Source organism: Heliconius melpomene, chromosome 6 (genome assembly GCF_056956725.1).
Source record: "Heliconius melpomene rosina isolate 202511_hmr_F chromosome 6, ASM5695672v1, whole genome shotgun sequence".
NCBI classification, from domain to species: Eukaryota; Metazoa; Arthropoda; class Insecta; order Lepidoptera; family Nymphalidae; genus Heliconius; species Heliconius melpomene.
In genome coordinates this window covers 1988857-2015677 of record NC_140394.1, presented here as the reverse complement: position 1 = coordinate 2015677, position 26821 = coordinate 1988857, and the positions used below count along the sequence as shown (strand labels likewise).

The 26821-nt window shown below is 36.6% G+C and overlaps 2 protein-coding genes across 2 annotated transcripts; both read left to right on the top strand.

Annotated features, from left to right (window-relative positions):
• Window positions 1–992: 992 nt before the first annotated feature.
• LOC146538042 (uncharacterized) lies at window positions 993–1796 on the top strand. The gene has a single exon (XM_085187014.1). The coding sequence runs from the start codon at window positions 993–995 to the stop codon at window positions 1794–1796; it is 804 nt and encodes a 267-aa protein (XP_085043140.1).
• Window positions 1797–4221: 2425 nt separating this feature from the next.
• On the top strand, window positions 4222–4893 carry LOC146538041 (uncharacterized). Its single transcript, XM_085187013.1, has one exon. It carries the CDS (start codon window positions 4222–4224, stop codon window positions 4891–4893), a length of 672 nt encoding a protein of 223 aa, XP_085043139.1.
• Window positions 4894–26821: the final 21928 nt, after the last annotated feature.

The following is a 26821-nucleotide window of genomic DNA, read 5'->3' as shown; positions in this document are numbered from 1 at the left end:
AAGTGAAGCTGCAGAAATAATGAATGTAAAATTTTCGGTTTTTTGCATAATAGTAGCACACAAAATTTTATTTTTTAGTTTCTAAAAGTTTTTAAGCTCTCATTTCTTAATTGAACAATATATTTGGCGCTTCAGTACATTACTCTAAAAGTTTGCTTGTTCGAATAAAATAGAATTTACTTTGTTTTAAATGTTTCGTTCATTATTTTAGTATATTTTTTTGCTATATGAGTAAGTTTCAAAAATGTATGAAGTTTTATAAATCTATCAAAATTGAGTAATTTATTTGATGTCATGAAAAAAATATTATTTGTGAAAACTTTTTAAATATAGAAGTAGGTACATATTTTTAGCATCGTGCATTTTCCACCAAATTCTGAAAACAATGCGTGTTGATTGGCGGTACTTATTTTCTCGTGTGGGTATCGAACCCATAACCTTGTAGGGAACATTACTTATTCAAAATTAATATTATTACATTTACTAGAATCATCCGCACGCAGCGCATTGGAACAATTCAAACCTGTTCCGAGTTTTTTTGCTATGCGTGTCGTAGGCTGCTAGCTAGCATCGCCACGTTTAAAGAGTCGGCTAGAATCGCTTGCGACATTCACTTGTGTATCCATTGCTCTCTTAGCTTGCATTCAATTCTCAACCTTAACTTCTTGCTATTACGTGCTAGTTTAGCTTGTATTTTCTATTGGTATTTATTTAAATTTATTTATTTCCTTCTGTGATCATTTTCTCTTCACGTATCTGTGAGTTAAATAAATTTGGACAATTTCTCCACAAAAATTTGGATTTTTAATTTTACTCATTTAGTGTAAAATAAATAAGATCATATTAAATAGTGGTATCACATCTCAACCGCTATATTGGTGACCCCTAAATTGGTGAGCACTACAATAAATACCTACGTTTACTGCTGGCAAGAAGATTTAAAACGGCAGGAGGCCATTTTAACGACCTTGGCAAGTGACCTGTGACACAAGATGGAGGACGCGACTACATCCAACGTGTGCAGAATTGGCGTGCGTATTCCACCATTCTGGCCGGAAGAACCAGCCCTTTGGTTTTCACAAATTGAAGGTCAGTTTGCTTTATCTAATATAACAAGTGATACTACAAAATTTTATTACATTGCCGCTCAGTTAGATAATCAATTTGCTGTCGAGGTGAAGGATATTATCATTTCTCCTCCCGAGACGGATAAATACATCACTCTTAAAACGCAACTGATTAAAAGATTGTCTGCGTCTCAAGAAAAGAAAGTGATGCAGTTGCTGAGGCACGAGCAGCTAGGTGATCGCAAGCCATCACAGTTTCTGCGATACATGCAAGATCTTGCGGGTTCATCTGTCCCCAAGGATTTTTTAAAAACATTATGGTCGAGTAGGTTACCACAAAACATTCAAACGGTTATAGCTTCACAGCCTGATCTGCCTATCGAAAAATTAGCTGACCTGGCAGACAAGGTGCATGAGATAGCACCCTCATCACCACAGGTCGCAAGCACATCTGCGATGGCCACACCCCCTGCATCCTCCATGTTGGAAGAAATGGCCAAGCAGATCCAACTCCTGACCAAGCAGGTATCGGAACTCTCGACCCAGGTACGTCACAACTCGGTCTCATCAAAATTTAAAGAGCGTTCCCGGAGCCATTCCAGACATCGCAGGAAGTCGACTACCCGGCAAAAGTGTTGGTACCATTTTAAATTTGGTTCAAAGGCTAAAAAATGTGTGCAGCCATGTAGTTACGGAGAGTCGGAAAACTCTCTGGGCAGCCGGAAGTAGCGGCCAACGTCTGCCCTTTACCTACAGGCCGTCTTTTCATTACCGACCGTATTTCAAAAATGCTTTTCCTCATTGATACTGGCTCGGATCTCTGCGTTTTTCCACGGTTGGCTACCAAGGCGCCCTGTACCAAGACAAAGTATGAACTTATGGCGGCGAACGGTACAGTCATTCATACTTACGGTCCTACATTATTGCACTTAGACCTAGGACTGAAACGTACTTTCACCTGGAAATTTACCATCGCTGATGTTTCAAAGCCCATTATCGGCGTAGATTTTTTGATATTTTACAATCTTCTTGTAGATTGCAGATGTCAGCGACTCGTCGATGGAAATACCACTCTGTCAGTGCAAGCAATAAAAGAAGATATCTCCGATGACCTTGCGTCAGTCAAAGCCATTTCGGGAGAATCAAAATACCATCAGCTGCTTCATGAGTTTCCAGAGGTAACGAGACCATCAGGTACGTCTTCCTTACCTAAGCATAATACCGTGCATTACATCAAAACCATTCCCGGACCACCGGTTACCAGTAGACCTCGTCGTTTAGACCCAGTTAGACTGAAAGCAGCCAAAAAAGAATTTGACGATATGCTGTCACAGGGAACTGCCCGCTCCTCTAACAGTTCGTGGTCGTCCGCTCTGCACTTAGTTAAGAAGAAGGACGACGGATGGAGACCATGTGGTGATTACAGAGCACTCAATGCTCGCACAGTACCTGACAGGTATCCGATACGCCATATCCAGGATTTTTCCTACCAACTCTCTGGTTGTACAGTATTTTCAACTATCGATCTAGTCAAGGCGTACAATCAAATACCAGTACACGTCAATGATATCCACAAAACAGCCATTACAACTCCTTTTGGACTTTTCGAGTTCCCGTACATGACCTTCGGACTGCGCAATGCAGCACAAACCTTTCAGAGGTTCATGGACGAAGTGCTACGTGATTTTGATGACTTTTGTTTTGGTTACTTAGACGACATTTTGGTATTTTCCAGTTCTGAAGAACAACATCAGCGCCACATCAGACTACTCTTCACCAGGCTCAAAGAGTATGGTGTTTTGATAAACACATCCAAGTGTGTCTTCGGGCAGCGACAGGTAAAATTTCTTGGTTACCTAGTGTCAGATTCTGGGACTCAACCTTTAGAGACGAACGTAAAGAGCATACAGGAGTGCAATGTGCCGAAAACTGCTAAGGAATTACGACGTTTCCTCGGTATGTTCAATTTTTATCGGCGTTTTATTCCCGACGCCGCAAATATCCAAGCACCATTAGATGCTGCGCTTTTAGGACCTAAGATGAAAGGAGCTAAGCCGATCACTATGACACCGGAGATGATGGAAGCCTTTCAAAAATGTAAGACTTGTTTATCTCAAGCCACATTACTGGCTCACCCAGATCCTTCTGCAGAGCTAGCTATTGCCACTGATGCTTCTGATGTCGGAATTGGAGCAGTTCTTCAACAACGTGTCAATAACTTATGGCAACCTCTTGGTTTCTTTTCTAAAAAATTAACATCTGCGCAGAAGAAGTATAGTCCTTACGACAGAGAACTGTTAGCCATTTATGAAGCCATTAAATATTTTCGACACATGGTTGAGGCTCGAAACTTCGTGATTCACACGGATCATAAACCTCTCACATATGCATTCAACATTAACAGGGAGAAATGCTCACCGCGCCAATATCGGTACTTTGATTATATTTCTCAGTTCACAACTATTATTCAATACTTACCAGGACGTTTGAATGTAGTGGCTGATACTCTGTCACGACTGGAAGAGGTGAGTCGATCTATTGATTACCAGGCTCTAGCACTTGCTCAAGATACTGATCCTGAACTGCTAGGTCTGCTTCAAAAAGGCTCATCGTTAAAACTGGCTAAGGTAGATTTGCCAGACTCTAACCATAAGTTATACTGTGACGTATCAATGTCTTCTCCGCGCCCGTTCATTACTGAGAAGTTCGCCGACAAGTTTTTGAAACTTTACACAGCTTGAGCCATCCTGGTAGGACAGCTACAGTGCGGCTGGTTACACAGAGATTCGTATGGCCAGGGATTCGCAAAGACTGTAGAGAGTGGACACGAGAGTGTGTACTTTGTCAAAAGAGCAAAGTTCACCGTCATACCCTTGCTCCCTTATCCTCAATTCCAACTCCTACATCGAGGTTTGAACACATCCACCTCGACATCGTCGGACCTTTAACTATTTCGTCTGATTTCAGATATTGCCTTACTGTCATCGACCGTTTCACACGATGGCCTGAGGCATTCCCACTTAAGGACATCACAGCTGATTCCTGTGCTACCGCTCTTCTCTCTGGTTGGATAGCAAGATTTGGCTGCCCTCTTCGAATTACAACCGACAGGGGTCGGCAATTCGAGTCGCATCTCTTCAAGGCACTATCAGCCATGGTTGGTGCACATCACTTTACGACTACTTCGTATCATCCAGCTTCCAACGGCTTGATCGAGAGACTCCATCGGCAGCTGAAAGCAGCTATCATGTGCCATCCCTCTTCGACCTGGACGGAAGCACTTCCCTTAGTGCTGCTGGGCATCCGTAGCGCTTGGAAGGATGACATTCAGGCTTCAGCGGCTGAGCTGGTCTACGGGGAGCCCCTTCGACTTCCAGGGCAATTTCTGGCACCCTCAGAAGACTACAGGACTGCAGATATCACAAATCTGGTCACTCGTCTTCGTGCTGGTATGGCACGACTCTCACCGAAGCCCACGTCATGGCATAGGACAGGTCCTTTTTATATGCCAACTGACCTGGCAGAGTCAACACATGTTTTTTTACGGCAGGACCACGTCCGAAAACGACTGGAACCACCTTATGCAGGCCCATACAAGGTTCTCAAGAGGACTCCTAAATATTTCAAAATAGACATATGTGGTAAGCCTAATAACGTTAGTGTGGGCAGGATCAAGCCCGCATATGTTACGCGAGAGGCCGTTCCTGCATCAAAGAGGATAATAGCAGCACCAAAGGCTATCTCTCAACCTGACGTGGAGCAGACACTTGAGAAGCGGACAAGAAGCGGAAGAAGAGTCAAGTTTCCAGACTACTATCGCCCTTAACCAGGTCTCTGGGGGGGAGTACTGTAGGGAACATTACTTATTCAAAATTAATATTATTACATTTACTAGAATCATCCGCACGCAGCGCATTGGAACAATTCAAACCTGTTCCGAGTTTTTTTGCTATGCGTGTCGTAGGCTGCTAGCTAGCATCGCCACGTTTAAAGAGTCGGCTAGAATCGCTTGCGACATTCACTTGTGTATCCATTGCTCTCTTAGCTTGCATTCAATTCTCAACCTTAACTTCTTGCTATTACGTGCTAGTTTAGCTTGTAGTTTCTATTGGTATTTATTTAAATTTCTTTATTTCCTTCTGTGATCATTTTCTCTTCACGTATCTGTGAGTTAAATAAATTTGGACAATTTCTCCACAAAAATTTGGATTTTTAATTTTACTCATTTAGTGTAAAATAAATAAGATCATATTAAATAGTGGTATCACATCTCAACCGCTATAACCTATCACTTTGACAGTCACGCTTGTGCCCCTGCACCACGACTGGTTTCAGTTCTTATACATATCTTAGTTATTTCTAACCACGTGGACAAAACCGCATGTAAAATATATATCATATTATATACTATTGAAAAACTGTCACGTAATTTATTTAATAACCTAACGCACTCACCAATGAAGGCAATATATCACGTTAATAGGACTAATTGAAACGGATAATAAATGATCCAACCTTCTATGTCCTAATGGATGTACTATAACATGAATGTAAATTGATTTATCGAACATTAGGTGTCGATAAAATATTATTTATTTTATAAATATTACTATAAACATATATACTCTGAGGCCGCCGTGACACAGGGGTACAAGCGTGCGACTATAAACGTGACGGCTGTGGGTTCGATTCCCACTCGGGAGAAGGAAATATTTAATATTTTCATTTCCTCGCTCTGGTAACGAAGCAAACCCCGGCGTTGAGTTTTGCTATTCAACACCACGCCTCAAGAACATGGCGAAAAAGGGGAACGCAAGTGTTTTAATAGCACTAGTTTGTCAGGTTCCCACTTCCTACCCACATATATGCGGAATACTACGTGAAGCTACAAAAAACTAAATACACATATTGCAATTTAAATTAAAAATCATTTTTTTATCAAACTGCTCTCACACAACACCCCCTCCCTTCCTAACAACACTATACAAGTATAAACATATTAAAATTTGATTATCCCAACACAACACAACACAACACAAATTCCAGCACAAAGCACCATCCACTAATGACGCCAGTAACAACATAAGCCAACATGTAACGGCGTCAAACTGGCACAGCTATTTCGACTCAATATATCTGAGAGGAGCTTTCAAATAGTCTACCACATATCAACGTCAGGACGATCGCTCGTGCCTTTTTAATAAGCGAAGAGTTGGAAGTAATCGCTTAGAATGTTGATATATTTGGCCAATTGTATTTTGGGATGTGGAAAAACGTGTATTTTTGTTTTTAATTATAGAGAACTGTTGTAGGGCTGTGTTATAGCGTCTGGTTGTTAACGCGATGGTTGTGAGTTTGATTTCTCCGTGGGGGAATGATTATGTTTCAATTATTTATATTTCCACCACTCTACGAATAATATCGAAAATTGTCCAATTTCATTTAAACAATATTTTTTTTTGTTTTCATTTTTAACTGCAGCCAAAATAATTTCTTTATAACATTGATTGATTTAATAACTAATTAAAATTGAAATAAAATAGCAAAAAAAATAATAATATAAAATAAACAGAACACTTTTTAAATAACCAACCAGTAAATGAAACCATCTATTTCTGACATTTCAATATAAAAATAAAACGACTATATATAATGAAATCAAGCACAAAAGGATCGAATGGATACGTTCAAGAGATTTACGCGGTCACAATCACAGGGAGAGAGATAGGTAAGTGTTCCAAAAATCACTTCGCACAGAGAATAGAGCTCAGGAAATGGTTTTCAATATAGGTTCGTGTGAAGATTTATACTATATATTAGGGTTATTTAACTTTTGAAGCGGTTACAGTTTTGATTATAGATTTGATTTTTTAGTGTTGTTTTTCATATAATATTGTTATTTAGGCCAGATGTCGAAAGGGGCTCAGATATTGGTGGCAAGCGTTAAATTACTTACGAGTGTCCAAGAGATGCCTTCAAGCTACATTTAGGCCAGAAGTCCTAGGCACTGCCTCTCACGCTACAAAGAGATGGAACCGGCATCAGGAAGATGCATGGAATACTAAGATTGTTTTTCTTAAGCTTAAATGACTTCATGTCCAATATTATAGGCTAGTGTGCATCCACGCGGTGGTTGCGCGTTCAGTATTTCATTAGGGGAAAGGTTATTCTTAAAAAGTCCACTTCATTACCGCAGTTTGAGGAACTAAGAGTAAGCGTAGAGTTCTGCCAATTACCTATTTGCCTTAATATTAGATACTTAAATATTTTAATTTTACCTATGTTATTCTAATATCTAAATTACAGTACCAAAAAAAATAATCAAATTAAGCAAACAATATCAATTAAAACGATATATCCAACATAAACTTTCACCAAATAATTAATCAATTTATATAACACGCTAGTCTATTAAAGTACCGTCTGTACTCGTATAATAAAATGTCGCCAGTAATTGACGGCTATCGTTAACATAAAGAAGCCAAAAGTAATTGCACTAGCGACTGCTAGGGATATCAAAAATCCATTGGAACTCCCGTAACGTCGTTTAATTTGTAGCTTTATGGCTTTTCATAACATATTAACAAGAAATGTTATATTCTTACTGCTTTTTCTTAATTGCGGTGTTAAGTTGAGGCCGTTGAGGCGCAGCGGCATAAGGATGTGACTGTAACGCGACTGGTTGTTGGTTCGATTCCCACTCGAGGAAATGAACCATTTATTAAGTATATTTTATTTGCTCGCTCTAGTAACGAGGGTTAGCACGGCGTTGAGTTACGCCACTCAACGCGCAATGGATTATTTAATACTAAGTTCCCAGATTCACATTGGCTACCATGCTATGTGTTAAATAGAGTGTGGACCTAAAAAAAAGAAAAAGTTTAAGTTAGTATGGTTGTTTTCTTTTGTGTTTATCTGTGAAATAACTTGAGAAATTATTCATATCTATTTTTAAGTGACTACCGAAGAACTCGATTTATTTTTAATTTTAAAATGAACTTTATTTTGATATCTACAGTATTTTTTAATTTGCTTATAATTTTTATTACATATATTATTTAATTTTTATTACATATATTACTTTATAAGATTTTAGTTCAAATCGCAAATAGCAACTTGTTGGGGCATTACGAATGGAGAGACGGGGGAACTGCACGCTTTGTTTCGTTACATTTCATTTCCTCGAGTGGGAATCGAATCCACAATTGTGTTTCTACGCCTCTGGCCTCTACGTATATATAGCAATAAAACAATCACTAACTAACATACCACGGATACTTAATTAGAGGAACGGCGAAACAGGCAACTCCCTAATTAGCCAGCTTACATGTCAACGATAGTTCGACTTCAAAAACGTACGCAGTATAGAGTTTCAAATACAACTAGGCTTAGTTAAAAATTGTATTTTTTTTTGCAAAAGTTTCTCATGTTTACTGTTACGCTAGCAACGTTGTTGTCAATTAGAATATTACATCTTTTAATAATATAAAAATACTAGCGGCCCGCTCGCGGTTTCACCCGCGTGAACTATGTTATTATTAATTTCTGTCTCCATGACTACGTCCTAGTGACGTCTATGCAAAATTTGACACTCCTAGCATTTGCAGTAACGAAGTTTCATACAAACTTTCAACCCCAAAAACAATCCCTTAGAAGTCGAATATTGCAAATTCCCGTCTTAGCGAGCACCTACGTCCTATAAATAACTCCTATGCAAAATTTGAGATTTCTAGCACATGTAGTTTCTGAGATTTCGTGATGAGTGAGTGACCTTTCGATTTTATATATATAGATATATTAAAAAAATCAACAATATATGTCCAGCACACTTACAAATTAAAATTATTTTTTAATTGTACTTTGTGTGATGTACAAGAAAAAAAAATATTTTGAAAAAAAAGACATTAAAATGAGTAATTACAAATGAGTAAACAAAAAAGACTAAAAAAAAGCGAAATGTTTTTACCGAAAAACACTTACGATTTTACGCGATTTCGATACTTTTCCTAGGGACTATCGAAATATAGATACATATATTTTGCGACCCTGGCCACCAATACACGAAGTAGAGCACAATAGCCAAGCCGGTCTCCAATCAACACCAGCAGCAGTAGTTATCATGTTGATGGTTGATTAAGTAGCAGTGTTGATAATTAATTAGAGTCGAAGTGTTGACCGAATCTCTATACATTGGGGTACTCTGCTAATTGCGTAGCAGCACCATTACTATTTATATGAAAAGCTAAATAGAATTTGTATTTTATTGTGTAATATAAAGTAGTTGATTATTTAGCTAAAAGCCACGGGTTGGAGTCCCGAAATGTTCAAATTTTATACGTTTTTAAATATATTATTTCTTAATGTGTGAATAGTATAACTCTTATACATTAATTTATAGCATTTTATTTTATACTTTGATTATAGATTCAATTCCCAGTTGAAAAAATATTCAAATTCCAATAGACTAGTTAGTTACAGATATCTTAAGCATGTAGCATTTTTTTACAGTTATGTATATGTAAGTTAAAATGTCATATCAAATTCACAAATCAAGTTTTAGTTCTTATTTAAATAAATAGATTGTGCAAAGTGTGACTGTAAACGCGACAGCTTGTAGGTGCGATTCCCTCTAGAGAGAAGAAAAAGAGAGAGAAAATTAAATATTCAATATTTGCATTTCTTCACTCTGGTGTCGAGGCAAAGCGCGGCGTTGAGATCCGCCACTCAACACGCAATGTCTACAGAATTAGGCGAAAAATGGAGAACGGAGTGTCTTAGCACTAGGTTCTCTCTGCTTATCCTGCTGTGTGTGGGGTAGAGCGTAAAGCTGATTTATTTATCTAAATAAATTATTAACATAATAAACGCATGTTTTTCTTATATAAAAACAAAATAATTAAAATAGAAGTTTCTAAAATAGAAGAAATAGAAGTTCTTTGTAACTTTTATAGGCCAATATAATATTATTATAATTATACTACCATTGTTTTTGTAACAGAACGCAAATATCATAACTTGCAAAAGTTCCTTACAAAATAAACATTACACTGGTACCTACTATTAACGCTTAAAACAATATTGTTACAACTTTGTTTCGAACAGCGAATAACTTAAGAAACATTGGCCTCCTCTGGGACACGAAAATATTAGATTAAATTCACAAGAACATAATGGGAAGGATTTTTTAACAAATATCTTTATACTATAGTCTAATTAGATATAATAAAGGAAATTATTTTATTCCGCTCAATCGCAAATGAATTCAGTACTAAAATATACTACTAGGCAAAACTAAAATATAGCTCCGTTTTCTGCGTTACCAAGCCAAAACCATATTTCATCAGTTCCAAGCCTGTATTTTTTCATATTTCTTCATGAACATAATTGACAAAAATCTACAGAATCATCTTAAATTCCCTCCACTTAATAGTAGTACTAACAGATTTTTACATTCGATAACGTTCAATCATTTTCACCATCACGAAAACGAAAAAACAATACATTTTAATCTCTCTGAGCGAAATTACTCTGAGAAAATTATGTCTCTACATTCTCTCTTTATCCGCAATGCGAAAAATATTTTATGTACGAAAAATCTTTTATTTATGTTTATAAAAACAATATTTAACAAAAAGTTTAATAACTTCAGACTGTAAATGCAAAATTTAGTACACAAACTTATATTATACAGTATTTTTAAGGCAAAAAAACGATTCTACCATTTTATTGTCACACATTTTCTAATTGGAGGAAGTTTTCTTTTGCTTTTCCCCTTGATTTAATCCGATGCGGGTCGAGACAGCGCACTCCCCCGAGGATAACGGAATTGTACTGAAATCTTCAAGTAATATACCTAATTATATTTTTCTGTATTCTACCCTCACTTTTTTTGTTTTATTAGTATGAGTAATGTTTACATTTTAGCCTGGTTCTGATTAGTTTTTTAGTTAATTTCTGATTAGTTTTTTAGTTAATAATTTCTTGTTTTTTATAACAATTATAATTAAGCTTACAATTTTTGATCATCAATACAAACTTGATAATGAAATCGTGGCGTAGGAGCATGAGTGTGCGACTGTGAAAGGCGTCGCTTGTGGGTTAGAATGAAATATTCAATATTTTCATTTTCAGAAAGTGAGGAACTGAAGTGTCTTAATGGGAACGGAGTATCTTAGCACTAGGTTTTTCTCTGCCTACTCTGCTATGTGCAGAATACAGCTTGAAGAAGGAAAAATATACATTTTAAAATATATATTTAAAACATGTATAATCTATATGCATATAATGGCACTAACGGCAATAACATTTGTTATATTCCGAAAATAATAAAATCTATAAACAACCACAAACTACACTAACATAGAATCGAACCTATAAACATGTTGCATAAAATAAACTAATCTAAAACTACGTCACGAAGGAGTGTTTTTAAATACATCTCCTGTATTGATCGGACGGCAAGCCTGCGGCTAGATACCGACACCGCATAAATAATTGGCCAATTTCAAACATTCTAATTTAATACTAACTTGGGAAATCTTATTTTTAGAAGTCATCATATTTTTTCTATTATATTTTTACTTTTTCCTTATAGTTGAATGACGTGCTCGTTACTAATATAAAATGTTATAGCACTAAAAGCTTCCTGTGGATCTGGCTATAAAATTTTCACTAAATGAAAAGTTTTAATAGCAAATAATTAATAAAATCCATTTTAAATGTATAGGTATTTTAGAATAAAAATAATTGCAAATTTATATTTGCAGTTTATTTCCTACAAAATGAATGGATACGCATTCAAACTTAAATTTATCATCTTTTATAACTAGTACTATCCGTTAACGTAGAATCTTGAAATTTATACAGAACCCTCAGTGAGCGAGTCTGAGTCACACTTGACTAGTTCTATATAACTTCTTCTTCTTCTTCTTCTTCCTGGAATTAATCCCGGCTATTGCCAGGGTCTGCCTTCCTAGTCAAACTACTCCACTTTGCACGATCTTTTGCGTCCTCGGTGGTTAGACCATTGGCGCTCATGTCCTGCGTCACGACATCCAACCAGCGCTTCCTTGGGCGTCCGGGAGGTCGCGTCCCAGGAACTGGTATAGCAAGCCACTTGCATCCGACATAGTTCTTACGCCGGCGCGTAACGTGGCCAAACCATCTTAAGCGACTCTCTTGGAGCTTATCCGCTACGTCACGGACCCCAAGACTACCTCGAATGAATGTGTTGCGTATGCGGTCAGACCGCGTTACGCCGCACATCCACCTCAGCATCTTCATTTCCGTGACGTGAAGCTCCTGAGTGTGCCGAGGATGCTCTTGTATATCAGCCCCTTGAGCTTGGGCGGTATTCTGCGGTCGCAGACCACACCAGTGACCTCCCGCCATTTGGCCCAGGCAGCGCTTATCCGCCCTTGGATATCGTGATCGATGCCTCCAGACTCGTGCATAACGGATCCAAGGTACCTGAACTTCTCCGACTTAACGGCTGTCTCAGGACCTATAAGGATGGTGCTCGAGTCCCGGCTCCCGCAGGCCATGTACTCTGTCTTCGACACATTTAGTTTAAGACCGCCGTTTTCAAGCGTACCCTTCCAGAGGTTCACTTTACGCTCCAGCGTCAGTCGGTTCTCGGCAATGAGTGCTATGTCGTCGGCATACATAATCAGCTATGGAGGCTGGTCCTGGATGTGAGCCGAGACAGTATCGAGCACTACATTGAATAAGAACGGACTAAAAGCCGAGCCTTGGTGAACCCCCACTGTAATCGGGAAGGGTCTAGTGTCGCCAACAGCAGTCCTAACCATAGTAGCGGAATTATGGTACATGCCTCTGATAATCTCAATATAGGCCTCAGGGATCCCTTTGGATCGCAATGCCCACCAGATACACTGACGAGGCACACAGTCAAAGGCCTTCTGCAGATCTAAAAAGGCCACATGCAGAGCTCTCCTTTTTTCCCTGTATGCCTCCATAAAAGTTCTGAGGGCGAAAATGGCGTCCATGGTGCCCGATCCTGGCTGAAATCCATATTGAGACGCAGAGACAGTACACTCTCGGCGGAGCCTGAGGTCGATAATGCGCTTGAAGAGCTTCATAAGCTTAATGCCCCTATAACTACCACAATCTTGAACACTGCCCCTTCCCTTGTAAATAGGGGTAATAAAGCTAAGCCGCCACTGATGTGGCATCTTACCAATGTTCAAGATATGGTTAAAAAGGTCAGTAAGCATGAGCACACCAAGAGAACCCAACGATTTCCACGCTTCGATCGGAATGTCGTCAGGTCCCACCGCTTTTCCGTTCTTCATGCGTCGAAGGATATTACGTGTTTCGTCAAGGGTTATTGGGGCAATAAGTCCGAGGTTAGGCGGTGGGTCGTGATGAAGACTGCATGGGTGCTGAGTATTCAGCAACTCCTGGAAGTAGCTTCTCCACCTCTCCTTCACAGAGTCATGATTACAGAGTAGCGTGCCCTGGGAATCTCTGACGCAAAGACATTTTGCGATATCTTGCGTCGCTTTCTCCCGGGAACGTGCCAGTTTGTAAATGAGCTTCTGCCCCTCCACAGTTTCAAGTTTGTCATACAATGGTGACAAACTCTTACTGCGGGCTCTGGCTACAGCTCTTTTACTGGCACGTTTAGCTACTGTGTACTCCAGTCTGTCTTCAGGAGAGTTGGATTCCTGCCACTTCTTAAAGGCAGCCTTCTTTTCACGAGTCACCTCCTGCACCTCGTCATTCCACCACCATGTCTCCCTGTCGATGACACGTCCTCCCCTAGAAAGGCCAAGAACTCGCCTGCCCGCCGCAATGATTGCCGACTGGGCCCGATCCCAAACATCCTGAGCAGTCTCGGTGGTAGTCGAAAGATTATGACTTTTCACCTCTGCCAGGAAGTCGGTCTGCATCGGTCCATTCAGCAACCACCACTTGATCCGAGGGCTACGTTTCTCGGCTACTTTCTTCTTCGGAGTGACGTTAAAGTCCATGACAAGAAGACGATGTTGGGCCGTTAGGCTTACGCCTGGAATGACCTTACAGTTAGTTACCCTGCCTATATGACACCGTCTGGTCAGTAAGTAGTCAATTTGAGTTGAGTGGGACCCGCTCTTATATGTAATAAGGTGCTGAGGATTCTTTTGGAAGAACGTATTCACGATGGCCAGGTCAGACGCAATACAGGTTCTCAGAATATTTTCTCCCTCTGCATTGCGAAGACCGTGCCCAAAACCCCCGTGAACACGTTCATACGGCTCAGCAGCCTTACCAACGTGACCGTTCAAGTCCTCCCCAACTAAGACCACTTCGGTAGACGGTATAGCAAGTAGAACCCCTTCATATTGCTCCCAAAATGTCTCCCTTTCGGCCGCGCTACATCCCGCCTGGGGAGCATAGGTACTGATTAAGTTTGTGGTAACGCCCTCAATCAGTACCCTCACCCACATCAAGCGGTCGGAGCGACGATCAACTTCAAGGAGCCCATTCTGAAGCTCTTCAGAAAGCACTACCGCCACACCGTTTCTAAAGGTTACCTAAAGGTGACCCAGTGTATATAAGCCGGTAACCCTGTCCGATGTTACGGGACTTATTGCCCTTCCAGCGTGTTTCCTGGAGGAAGACACACTGGACCCGACGTCTCATGAGTACATCTGCGAGTTCCCTGCATCGTCCGGTCAGAGAGCCAATATTCCACGTTGCAAAGCGGAGTTTCCTTCTGGGTACTAGCGTCTTTAGCCGTGCCCGTACATGACACGGTAGCCCTTGCCCACTTGTCGCAGGTGTAGGGCGATATGCCTGCGCGTCGTTTTGCGGCGACGCCCTAGCCGTACCCACTCTTTTGTGTTGTCGGTCCATTTAAGTAGCGGTTGGCGGTTTTTAATTGGAGCGACTGCCGTCTGACCTCCAAAACCCCTTTGTGGGGAAAAACCGAGGGTAGAGGAAAATAGAAGGAGTAGGATATGTAGAAGAAGGAGAGGGCTAAGGAAAGGAGGAGGGGAGGGGGGGGGGGGGGTAGGACACCATTCTTACGGACTGGATGAGGATGTAAGAGTGGCTGCTCGAGGATCCGGGGTCGCGTACCCGTATGCCCACAAACAAATATCGGACAGATATTAGTCAGGACATCCTCTGCATGTGACATCCTCTAGTTCTATATAACGTTAAAACAAAATGTAAATACAAATAAATACAAAAAATCTACTAAAGAAAACTAAGACGAAACCATAGATAGACAAAGACTAAATAAATAATCTGAGCCATTCATTTCTGACTGAAATCTATACTTGAGTTAAGTATTAGATCCCGTTCAGATCGAGACATCCCCATCTGTAACAGACTGCAACAATGAACTTTGCTATTTGTTTGAAAGAAACTTTAAAACTAGTGATTTAAAACTTCAATTCAGGAACGAAAACATCAATAATATAGAAGGATGGTGCGGAAATAGTAACCGTAGAGTATGGACCATTGTTTTAGTTTAGAAACGATATTATTTAACGTAATTTTACTTGGAATTTCTTTTAGTTATAGTTAACTTATATATGTTATGTTAACTTATATATGCTTGCTGCTTGCTATGAGCAGGGAGAACCTAGTGTCAAGTTATTGGTATAAAATTAAAATATATTGTATAAAATTGTAACTTATTATTTCTTTTCTGTAAGATATATGAGAAAATCTAATACTGGGGGCATTTATTAATGTAATAGAACCTAAAGCATAGATTTTTAAATTTTTATCTATTTGTCAGTACATTCGTGCTCGTTAATCTCTGCAAATTTTCCTTAACATTTATTTAAATCGGTTAATAGTTAATGAAATCATATCACTATAGAGAATTTTGTGCAATATATAAATATTGTCTTTAAAATGATAATGTTATTAGAACACGAAAGTAATTCACATTAAACAAATAATTGTGTAGTACAAGCAGGCGAAGCCGCGAGCGGGTTGCTAGTAAATAATATACTCTAGACTCATTTTAGATATTTAATTAAGAAATCCTTTCCACTCCAATCTAAAATGCGATAGACAGGTTATGCAATCGCGCGAAGGCATTCGCTTCGCTTTATTGTAAATTCTTTGTAGCTGGCACTTTTTATCTTTTATTGTTATCAATTTTACGTATCGCCTGACACTGTGAATGTACGTACGTGCCTGTACAGATGTCAGAAATATATTGAAGGGCTGGAGTAAATATTTGTATGTAGTATTGTGTGTGTATTTGTTTATTTGACGCCATCGTGGCTCAGTGGGAAGGCTGCAAGCGTGATAGTCGTGGGTTTCTATTTGGGATAATTAATGATTATTTTACATTTATCTGCTCTGGTAAGATTAACCATAGAATTGATATTCTTCACTCACCGATTTGGGATGCAGAAGCCACGGGGAGTGTAGGGGAGCACTAAGACAGGTGTTTTTGAGAATCCTACAGAAATTAAACAAACAGATTAACATTTAATTACTTAATTTTTATATTTTTGGTAGCTTTTTGTTCATATGTTCATTCGACGATTCAAAAGTGCTTATAATAATAGTCTATTTGAATAAAGAATATTTTGAATTTGAATTTGGATTGAATTTTTCATTTATTAAATACTGTACTTTTTTAATGAAATAGATTTTATAAAAATGGAATATCATACTTTAAATAATATTTATAAACAACTTTAATTCTTTACACATTATAAAATATTATATCTTCTTTGACGTCATCTCTAGGAGCAGTTTGTATTATCCACAAGCTTATAGTCGGAGGATGCTTTCAACGTTATGAGGATGCAAATGGATTAGAATATTATAAATATGTAAACTAGCTTTTACATGCAGCTTCGCCTGCGTTTTCAAATGGAAACAACTACTTATTGTGTATGGTAGATAACACATTCTGTAGATGGTAACTCTGACCGCAGGTACATTGTAAGGGCTTTCGACCTGCAATCCTGAAATTGATAGGCAATTTCAGGATTATCGGTCAACGGTAGTATCCTATCCTATATCTTATAAAATAAAAGAAAGTCGCTTTTCGTGTCTGTCTGTTGTTTCTAACTCTTCTTCTTCTAAACCACCCAACGGATTTTGATGCGGTCTTCACCATTAAGTCGAGTGTTTTTCGTAGAAGGTTTATATATAGTTTATTATTTGTAAATTCTTATGTAAATTAACATAAATACGATAAATGTGTATAAAGTCCTACCCGTTGAGACACTTTCGCGCATGCGCTGCTCTAATGGTAAGTACTACATGAAAAAAATGTACTGGAGTATTGTTCCTCTTAATAAGATCTACAAAAAAGTCCGTGAGAGCATATTCGTATATTTTAGGAATAACGCGTAGTGATCATTTTTCTGTCTAAAAATAATAATTTCAATATATTTTTTATTGTGAGGGATATTTTTCCATAATGGTATTAATCCTTATCCTTTAAAATACTTTATTAATTTTCTACGTTAACCGAAGATAAAATTTGCTTCTTACACTATATCGAAATTGCGAATAGTTTTAGAGAAAAACGCATTTAATTGTTGACACATCCCGCCGTTGACACATCAGCTGTATGTTACTCAAGTTTTACTTATCCCTTACTCTCAGCATATAAATAAGTATATTAGTTACGTTGGCCATTTAATGCAGATCAAATTTACTGTTTTTCATTTTAATAAATACTTTAGAAGTTGTTACAATATCAAAAAATCCTTGCTGTGAAACGGGTCGCCACTCGCCATGCGTCCGCCGCGCCCGTTTGCCTTACACGCATCGGTGGTTCAGTGGTAGAATGCTCGCCTGCCACGCAGGCGGCCCGGGTTCGATTCCCGGCCGATGCATTCTATTTAATTTTCCTCACAGGCAGCCACGTAGTGCTTGCTTTTCATCAGGGACAGAATACCCTCTTCAGTATTAACCACAAGCTCGAAAAAACAAAACACGCCTGCCTCTATAGCAACTAAGATTTAGATGCGTTTGCACGTATTGGATAATTGGAGTTGAATGTATTATTTCAGCGCGATATATTTGGTTTCATATTTTTTGTAGTAGTTATTAGTAGGTAGGCTTTTGTTTATAATTTCTTCCGTTTAAAAATAGTCATTTAACTATCTAAAAATAGTCATTTAAATATATTTTAATAAGTACTTGAAAAGATTAGTAGCACAGATTTAAAATTACGGTACCTATTAAAAAATCCTTGCTGTGTAAAACAATTGGAAAATCCTTATTGAAACTACGAAAATGCGGGTTGCATTAGGGTTTAATTAATTTTCACATTATCTTATGTGCTTTGCAAACATACATTATATGAATAATCCAGTAGTTAAAGCGGGCGAAGCCGCAATAGGGTCGCTAATAACTTATAAACCTTGCCGGCCGTATGCACTCATTTTGTGTGAAATAAACTACAAATATAAGTTTGTAATATTTTTTTTATATTTATGTAATACCTATTAATTATCACTTTACATTTTTTTCCTTTATTTATATTATAAATTCGAATTAATAGTAATAATAAATAATAATAATCGTTCCGGATACAATTTAAAACTGAAAAATCAAAATTACAATTTCTATTACTTCTCATGATATCAAGACTTTACTTAATAACTTAAAATTTGTAATAACTTGCGTTATATTATGCAATAAATTATACATTGTATTATACAATTATACAAACGGGTAGCACGTAGCTGTGTTGTTTATTGCGGACATCTGTATGGTAACGCGTTTGCAAGTCATGATTGGAGTATAAATCAAAACTTGAAGCATATACAAGCAATTTACTATGGGTTTTAATTATATTAACTTATAATTACTTATAACTTATAATGGGAACGAAGTATCATAACACTAGGTTCCTAGGTTCCCTATACCTACCCTGCTTTGTGCGGGGTATAAGTATGAAGCTAAAAAAGGGAACTTCCAACTTCCAAATATTTTTTGTGCCACTGTGGTATGACTGGCCTCAACTTCTAACCCTTGAATCCACCGAAAATAACTAAAATCATAAATTTTAAAGGATAAAAGGAAAAATAACATAAAATATAGTTTTCATAGAAAAGTATAAGATATAAAAAAACTTCCATATAATTGTATTAGCTTTAAGGGCAGTGGAGCGTGGAAACTTTTACCCAGAATTTTTATACCGCACCTTTTATAAAGAAAACGATAAGTTAAAAATCATAGAAAGAAAGAAACAGTATAGATCATAATATTTAAGTAAAATATTATGATATTTAAGTTAAATACATTAAAATTGTTCTATAAAATTATAAACTAATAAAACAAAATTTTAAAATTTATTTAATCGACACAAAATGTGAAAATATAAACAAATATTCAATTATAAATAAAATTTATCCCGTCATTGACTGTGTAAAACAAAATATAATTCTAAGTATCGAATCTTACCTTAAAAAGTCCGATAAGACATTTAAATTATTTTTACCTTATAATAAGCTTGTATAAATAACCTCTTGATAAAAAAAAACAACCTATATAAAGAATCTTTCTTTGAAATCAAATTACAGATAAAAAAACCCACAGACATTAAAATAGATTGTAACTGGCAACTGATAGCTGACATCCATTCGTTTTCTTTTTAACTTCATTAATAAATCTAGTGCTCAACGATTATAAAAGTTTTTTTTTAAACGTCAGGACCACAAATATTGTAATTTATTCCCATTATGATCCCTTCCTGCTGTAGTAGGATTGTGTATTATATAAACGCGATGATTGTATAGGTATTAGTAAGTAGTTTTTGAGTTGGGCGGTTTCAAAAAAACACTAGAGAAATATTTTGTTCGACAGCCTGTGAATGTTAATATTAACTAAGATCCAAATATCTAATGAAACAATGTAAATCGCACCGCATACATGGGGGGAGTGGATACTATTGGGATAATAATGGGGACTGAGATCCTCTATTCATAAACCACCCAATCCATCGATCGAGTTACACCCTGTATATAGATTTACATGTTTGTTTCAAAAAGATTCCGAAGCATTCTACGTCTAAATCCCATATATATATATATATATATATATATATATATAGCGGCCCGCTCGCGGTTTCACCCGCGTGAACTATGTTATTATTAATTTCTGTCTCCATGACTACGTCCTAATGACGTCTATGCAAAATTTGAGACTCCTAGCATTTGTAGTAACGAAGTTTCATACAAACTTTCGACCCCAAAAACAACCCCTTAGAAATCGAATATTGCAAATTCCCATCTTAGCGAGCACCTACGTCCTATAAGTAACTACTATGCAAAATTTCAGATTCCTAGCACATGTAGTTTCTGAGATTTCGTGATGAGTGAGTGACCTTTCGATTTAATATATATATAGATAAAAATACATTGTACAAACAATTTGAACCCGAGAGTTTAATTACTATAAAAGTTAGACGTTTGCCGAGAAAACACATAAATTGTTTTTGTTCTACACAGATTTCTCTCCGTCGAGTGAGAAATCCGAGTTCTAAGTAAGATTACAGCCTCACGATACAAACTATTCATATAATTTTACGTTTTATCTTTAAAAGCACTTATTGCATTAATTTCTACCTTTTTTCAAACAATGTTTTAACCAAAGTAAGTATAATGTATTTAATGCACGCGTAACAATAAAGGACAAAGAATCAAAATGAATGAATGAAATACCGCATTTAATTTACAGATAGGTTTCTTTATTCTCATAAATATTCTAAGCGTAAGGATTTCGTTTGGAAATTGCTCTTATAAAATATAGCTAATAGGTAAATCTGCTTTATTAGATATTTTTTTTGAAAAATATACATAATTATTAATATATTTGAATAAAAAACGGTTTAATCTAGTGAAATATCACTCCTATCTCAAAAAGAATCAAAATATAAATATATATGATTTATTATTCTCACCATTAGTGTTCGTTCCCCACTTTCTGCCGAATTCTGGAGGAATTCTCTCCTCTGGAATTCTGGATATATTTAAATTAATATTTCATTTCCTCGAGTGGGGATAGAACCCACAACCAGACGCGATTACAGACATACATTTGTGTCTCTACGCCACAGTTGGCCTTAAGTAAGAATAACTTGTAATTAAGAAACTGTAATTGGTGATAAATAAAGTTTATTGTTCTGAGTTCTTAGTATTTAAAAAAAACTGTTTGTGGTTTTTCTTAAATACAAAAAAAAGTATGAATTTTCAAAATCACACCCCCACATTCAGGATTCGAATTTATAGTCAGTAAGTAATTGGATAGTAACATTACTGTACAGCAATACCTTCCAACAACACAAGTGTATACAAACAAATATAGAAGAACGATTCCTTATGCCCATTGAAATGGTATTACATTTTAGCTGACTCATAATGGAAGCATAAATCAAAACTTTACCAGTTCCCTAAGAAGTTGTAATATTCGAAAACAATGAGCTTAAACACACGCACTGCGGTTTTACTTAATTATTAACTGTAATCTACATATATATTGTATGAGTGTATAGAGTGTACGCGGTGATTGTGGGTTCAAAGTTAAATTATTATTAAAGAAAGTTAAAAAAAATATAGTAATTGTGTTATTATGTTTATGTAAGCTGTTTATGGTAGAGAAAATCTATGTTGCCCATATTCTTTTTTTTTAGCGGCACGCGCTCGACAAGCGGCTCGTTTCCCGGATACTACAGAATACACAGAGTACAAAGGGAACCTAATGTTAAATAAAATAGAAAATGTTAAATATTTCATTTCTTTGAGTGGGAATCGAACGCGCAACCTATCCTATTAATTTTAATATATTTTCAGGCCGCAGGCGCAGCGGCACAGCGTCTAACTAGTAAACGCGATGATGGTAGGTTCGATGCCCACTGGGGTGAATATTTTATTGCAAAAAAAGTCCAGAAAATCTGGCGATGCATGTCATGACATGCATCGCATGCATGCATCTTAGCACTAGCTTCCCTCTTAGCTCTTTGAGCGTAATACAGCATAAAGCTAAAAGAAAATAACAAAATAAACATAACTATCTATACAAAATAAAAGATATATATAACATAGTAAATAACTAGCTGAACTCAACATGACATATCTACCCACATATCCTGCAGCCTATTCGACGGCAGTAAAACTGGTGAACGACGCTGGTATCGCAAACGAACCATTGACCCTTGCCCATTCAACGTTGCTTATAGCTACGGCTGAATCGTCAACATCATGTACCGAGCTACCACGATATAGAAGTAATAAACTTGTGTAAACTATGAATTTAGTAATTAATTTAATATTTAGTTTTAAAATCTAGATATTTACCTACATAAGATATTTTTTGTTATCATGAGACCGTCGTGTCTCAGTGGAATAGCGTCTGACTATAGTCGCGTTGTGGGTTTGATTCTTACTGGGTTGAATAAGCCACGCGGCGTTAAGTTCCGCCATTTAAATTTTAAATTTAATAAAAATTTTAACAGCTACGACTGGTCTAAAGCACATTCATATACTCTATTAAATAAAAACTAATAGAAAACCAACGGGCAACACGAAAAAATGATTGGAATATCGACTTCAGGGGCAGTGACGCGTGCTTACTCGATAGGGGAAACCTTTCGATGACTAGGTTTTTATTCAATACAAGAACAACTTCTATAAATGGCTACGTATAAATTGAGTTATTGGAACTTTTTACTTTATTGGTTGTTTTTAATACACTTTTTTAAATTCACTCTACACCCGTATAATAGCTGGATAGGCAAAAAGAAAGTAGAATTAAGACACTCCGTTTCCCACCACTGCTTTTTTTTATTTCTGCAATACATGAAAAACCACACATAAAAGTATATATCAGTATTTTTTCATATCCCAATCCACAATAGTACTGATTGCGATATATCAGCTTCAATCTTATATCTACGTCTACGTGTACGTGGCATTCAAGTAAAGTACAACCGAAGAGTTGTGGTCGCCCTGAAGAAAGACTTCCTTTACTTCACGCATTGTTGACTGATATTGAAAATAATCCTAAGTAATATTTTTGTCACTTACTAACTTCAGGGCGGCCACAACTCGTTGACCGTACTATAGAGAATGTTTGAAAGGCGACACACGTAAGTCTGAATTAGACCTACAGATCCCAATATTAGTGTATATCTTAAACGTAGAGGCGAATGTGTAGAAGTACAGTAAATATAGAAAATATTGAGTGTTGTCTTATAAACATATGTTCATGAGTAATTTTTGTACTATTTTTATATGATTGTATAGAGTCTTTCGGCCTGATTTTGTTTTTCAAGATTTTATTTCTAAATGAATGGGTCCTTGAATGCTATAGCAGTTTATCTTCGGATACTGTGATATAAATGATAAAACTTTCTACTCAACTATTAAACACTACGCATTATTTGTATGTTAACTGTTTGACTGAACTCGTATCCAAATGCTACTCCGATAAGTTGGTACTATTTTTTATCGTCATGGCGCAGGGCCGCAAGCGTGCAACTGTAAACACGACGAGTGTGAGTTTAATTTCCACTCGGGGGAATGATTTTATAAATATTTTCATTTCCTCGATCTAGCGTTGAGGCCAAGCGCAGCGTTGAGCTCCGCGACTCAACACACAAAGCCTCGAGAATATGACGGAAAGTGAAGAACGAATGAGGAACGCTTGAATGGACTGTGTTAACACACATCTATCTGCCTATGTCTGGGATACAGGTGAACCTAAAAAATATAAATATAAAAGAAATCAATTTAAAAATTAATTTATCACCAGAAATGCGAAAAGAAATAGACATCACACTGTATTGAGCACTACTTTACAAGATTGGTATGTCACAGTCCGCCGTCGATGCAAAGAGCGTACCGGAGCCCCGTCGGCTGTCACGTGCAGTTCCCGTTTGAGCCAGACGGGAAATCATAGCGACTCGCCAATAGTGCTTTAGATATTCTATTTGCTATTTCATTTTTAGTTAGAGATTTAATTATTTTTTTATATTTATTTATTTTGAAGATCGTCTGATGGTAATGGCTTCAGTTGTGGGTTCGATTGCCACTTGAAGGAATGTCCTATTTTTATTTAGTTGCTCTGCTAAGAAGACAAGGTGCGACGTCAAGTAACGCCATTCAACAGGCAATCTAAAAAATTTGGCGGACAGTGTCTCAATATTATTCCAATCTAAGCTCAAAAAAAAAATTAAAAAAAAATAGACAAGCAAAGTGAACCTAGTGTGAATAGTGTTATTCTCCACTCTACCCAAATAAAAATAACTAATATTATTTTATGCAGTACTAACTCTAATAAAATAATAATATAATCGGTTTTCGATTATATTATCCTAAACACTAACATTTTGATTCGCAAATTGCATCACGTCCTACAGATTTAGTACCCCACTGAACTATTCAAAATGTTTGTAAATTACATAATGGTTGGTAAAGTTTAAAACATATTCATCTCGAGACTGAGAGATTTCACAGCAGCTCGAAACTACAGACGCCGTAGCTCTATAAATTATCCGTAAACTAAGTTATAAAGGAAAAACCTTATAGTTTAAACTCAAGGTATACCTATCTAAATGTCAATATCTGTAACGGGACGCCCCACAAATTCCATTATAAAAGTTATGACACCAGGCAGAACTTGCCCCAAGTTTGTACTATCTATAATGTTTTATAAAGCTTGGCCGGAGGTTATTCTTTTGTCTCTTAGAAAAGACTGTAAATGTCTCAAGAAATGCTTATATCGAGTTTTACAATGTTGTAAATTGTTTAACTGGTATTCTAAATATGACTTTTTGAACTTCGGTCCTGTTTGATTTTCTTATAGGCTGTTTATTCAATTTTAGAAGATTACACGTTGTGGTTGCAAACTTTAACTAGAGGGATATTGAAAAATATTTGGTTGTTTCCTCATCCTCCCAATAGCCCAAAACCAAAATGAATTTCCACAGCAAAAGAACATTTTGTTTCCATTTTACAGCTTCACGCTATATCCTGCATACGATAAGTAAGTAGAGAAAAGCTAAAGACACACCGTTCTCTGCTATCCGCCGGAATTCAAAATATTATAGCGGCATAAAATTATTATTATTATATTATTATATTTTTACCTTATAATAAGCTTGTATAAATAACCTCTTGATAAAAAAAAACAACCTATATAAAGAATCTTTCTTTGAAATCAAATTACAGATAAAAAAACCCACAGACATTAAAATAGATTGTAACTGGCAACTGATAGCTGACATCCATTCGTTTTCTTTTTAACTTCATTAATAAATCTAGTGCTCAACGATTATAAAAGTTTTTTTTTAAACGTCAGGACCACAAATATTGTAATTTATTCCCATTATGATCCCTTCCTGCTGTAGTAGGATTGTGTATTATATAAACGCGATGATTGTATAGGTATTAGTAAGTAGTTTTTGAGTTGGGCGGTTTCAAAAAAACACTAGAGAAATATTTTGTTCGACAGCCTGTGAATGTTAATATTAACTAAGATCCAAATATCTAATGAAACAATGTAAATCGCACCGCATACATGGGGGGAGTGGATACTATTGGGATAATAATGGGGACTGAGATCCTCTATTCATAAACCACCCAATCCATCGATCGAGTTACACCCTGTATATAGATTTACATGTTTGTTTCAAAAAGATTCCGAAGCATTCTACGTCTAAATCCCATATATATATATATATATATATATATATATATATATATATAGCGGCCCGCTCGCGGTTTCACCCGCGTGAACTATGTTATTATTAATTTCTGTCTCCATGACTACGTCCTAATGACGTCTATGCAAAATTTGAGACTCCTAGCATTTGTAGTAACGAAGTTTCATACAAACTTTCGACCCCAAAAACAACCCCTTAGAAATCGAATATTGCAAATTCCCATCTTAGCGAGCACCTACGTCCTATAAGTAACTACTATGCAAAATTTCAGATTCCTAGCACATGTAGTTTCTGAGATTTCGTGATGAGTGAGTGACCTTTCGATTTAATATATATATATAGATAAAAATACATTGTACAAACAATTTGAACCCGAGAGTTTAATTACTATAAAAGTTAGACGTTTGCCGAGAAAACACATAAATTGTTTTTGTTCTACACAGATTTCTCTCCGTCGAGTGAGAAATCCGAGTTCTAAGTAAGATTACAGCCTCACGATACAAACTATTCATATAATTTTACGTTTTATCTTTAAAAGCACTTATTGCATTAATTTCTACCTTTTTTCAAACAATGTTTTAACCAAAGTAAGTATAATGTATTTAATGCACGCGTAACAATAAAGGACAAAGAATCAAAATGAATGAATGAAATACCGCATTTAATTTACAGATAGGTTTCTTTATTCTCATAAATATTCTAAGCGTAAGGATTTCGTTTGGAAATTGCTCTTATAAAATATAGCTAATAGGTAAATCTGCTTTATTAGATATTTTTTTTGAAAAATATACATAATTATTAATATATTTGAATAAAAAACGGTTTAATCTAGTGAAATATCACTCCTATCTCAAAAAGAATCAAAATATAAATATATATGATTTATTATTCTCACCATTAGTGTTCGTTCCCCACTTTCTGCCGAATTCTGGAGGAATTCTCTCCTCTGGAATTCTGGATATATTTAAATTAATATTTCATTTCCTCGAGTGGGGATAGAACCCACAACCAGACGCGATTACAGACATACATTTGTGTCTCTACGCCACAGTTGGCCTTAAGTAAGAATAACTTGTAATTAAGAAACTGT

Bases quoted from the DNA above. Each gene is read 5' to 3' on its own strand.
- LOC146538042 (XM_085187014.1), top strand. From the start codon at position 993: ATGGAGGACGCGACTACATCCAACGTGTGCAGAATTGGCGTGCGTATT.
- LOC146538041 (XM_085187013.1), top strand. From the start codon at position 4,222: ATGGTTGGTGCACATCACTTTACGACTACTTCGTATCATCCAGCTTCC.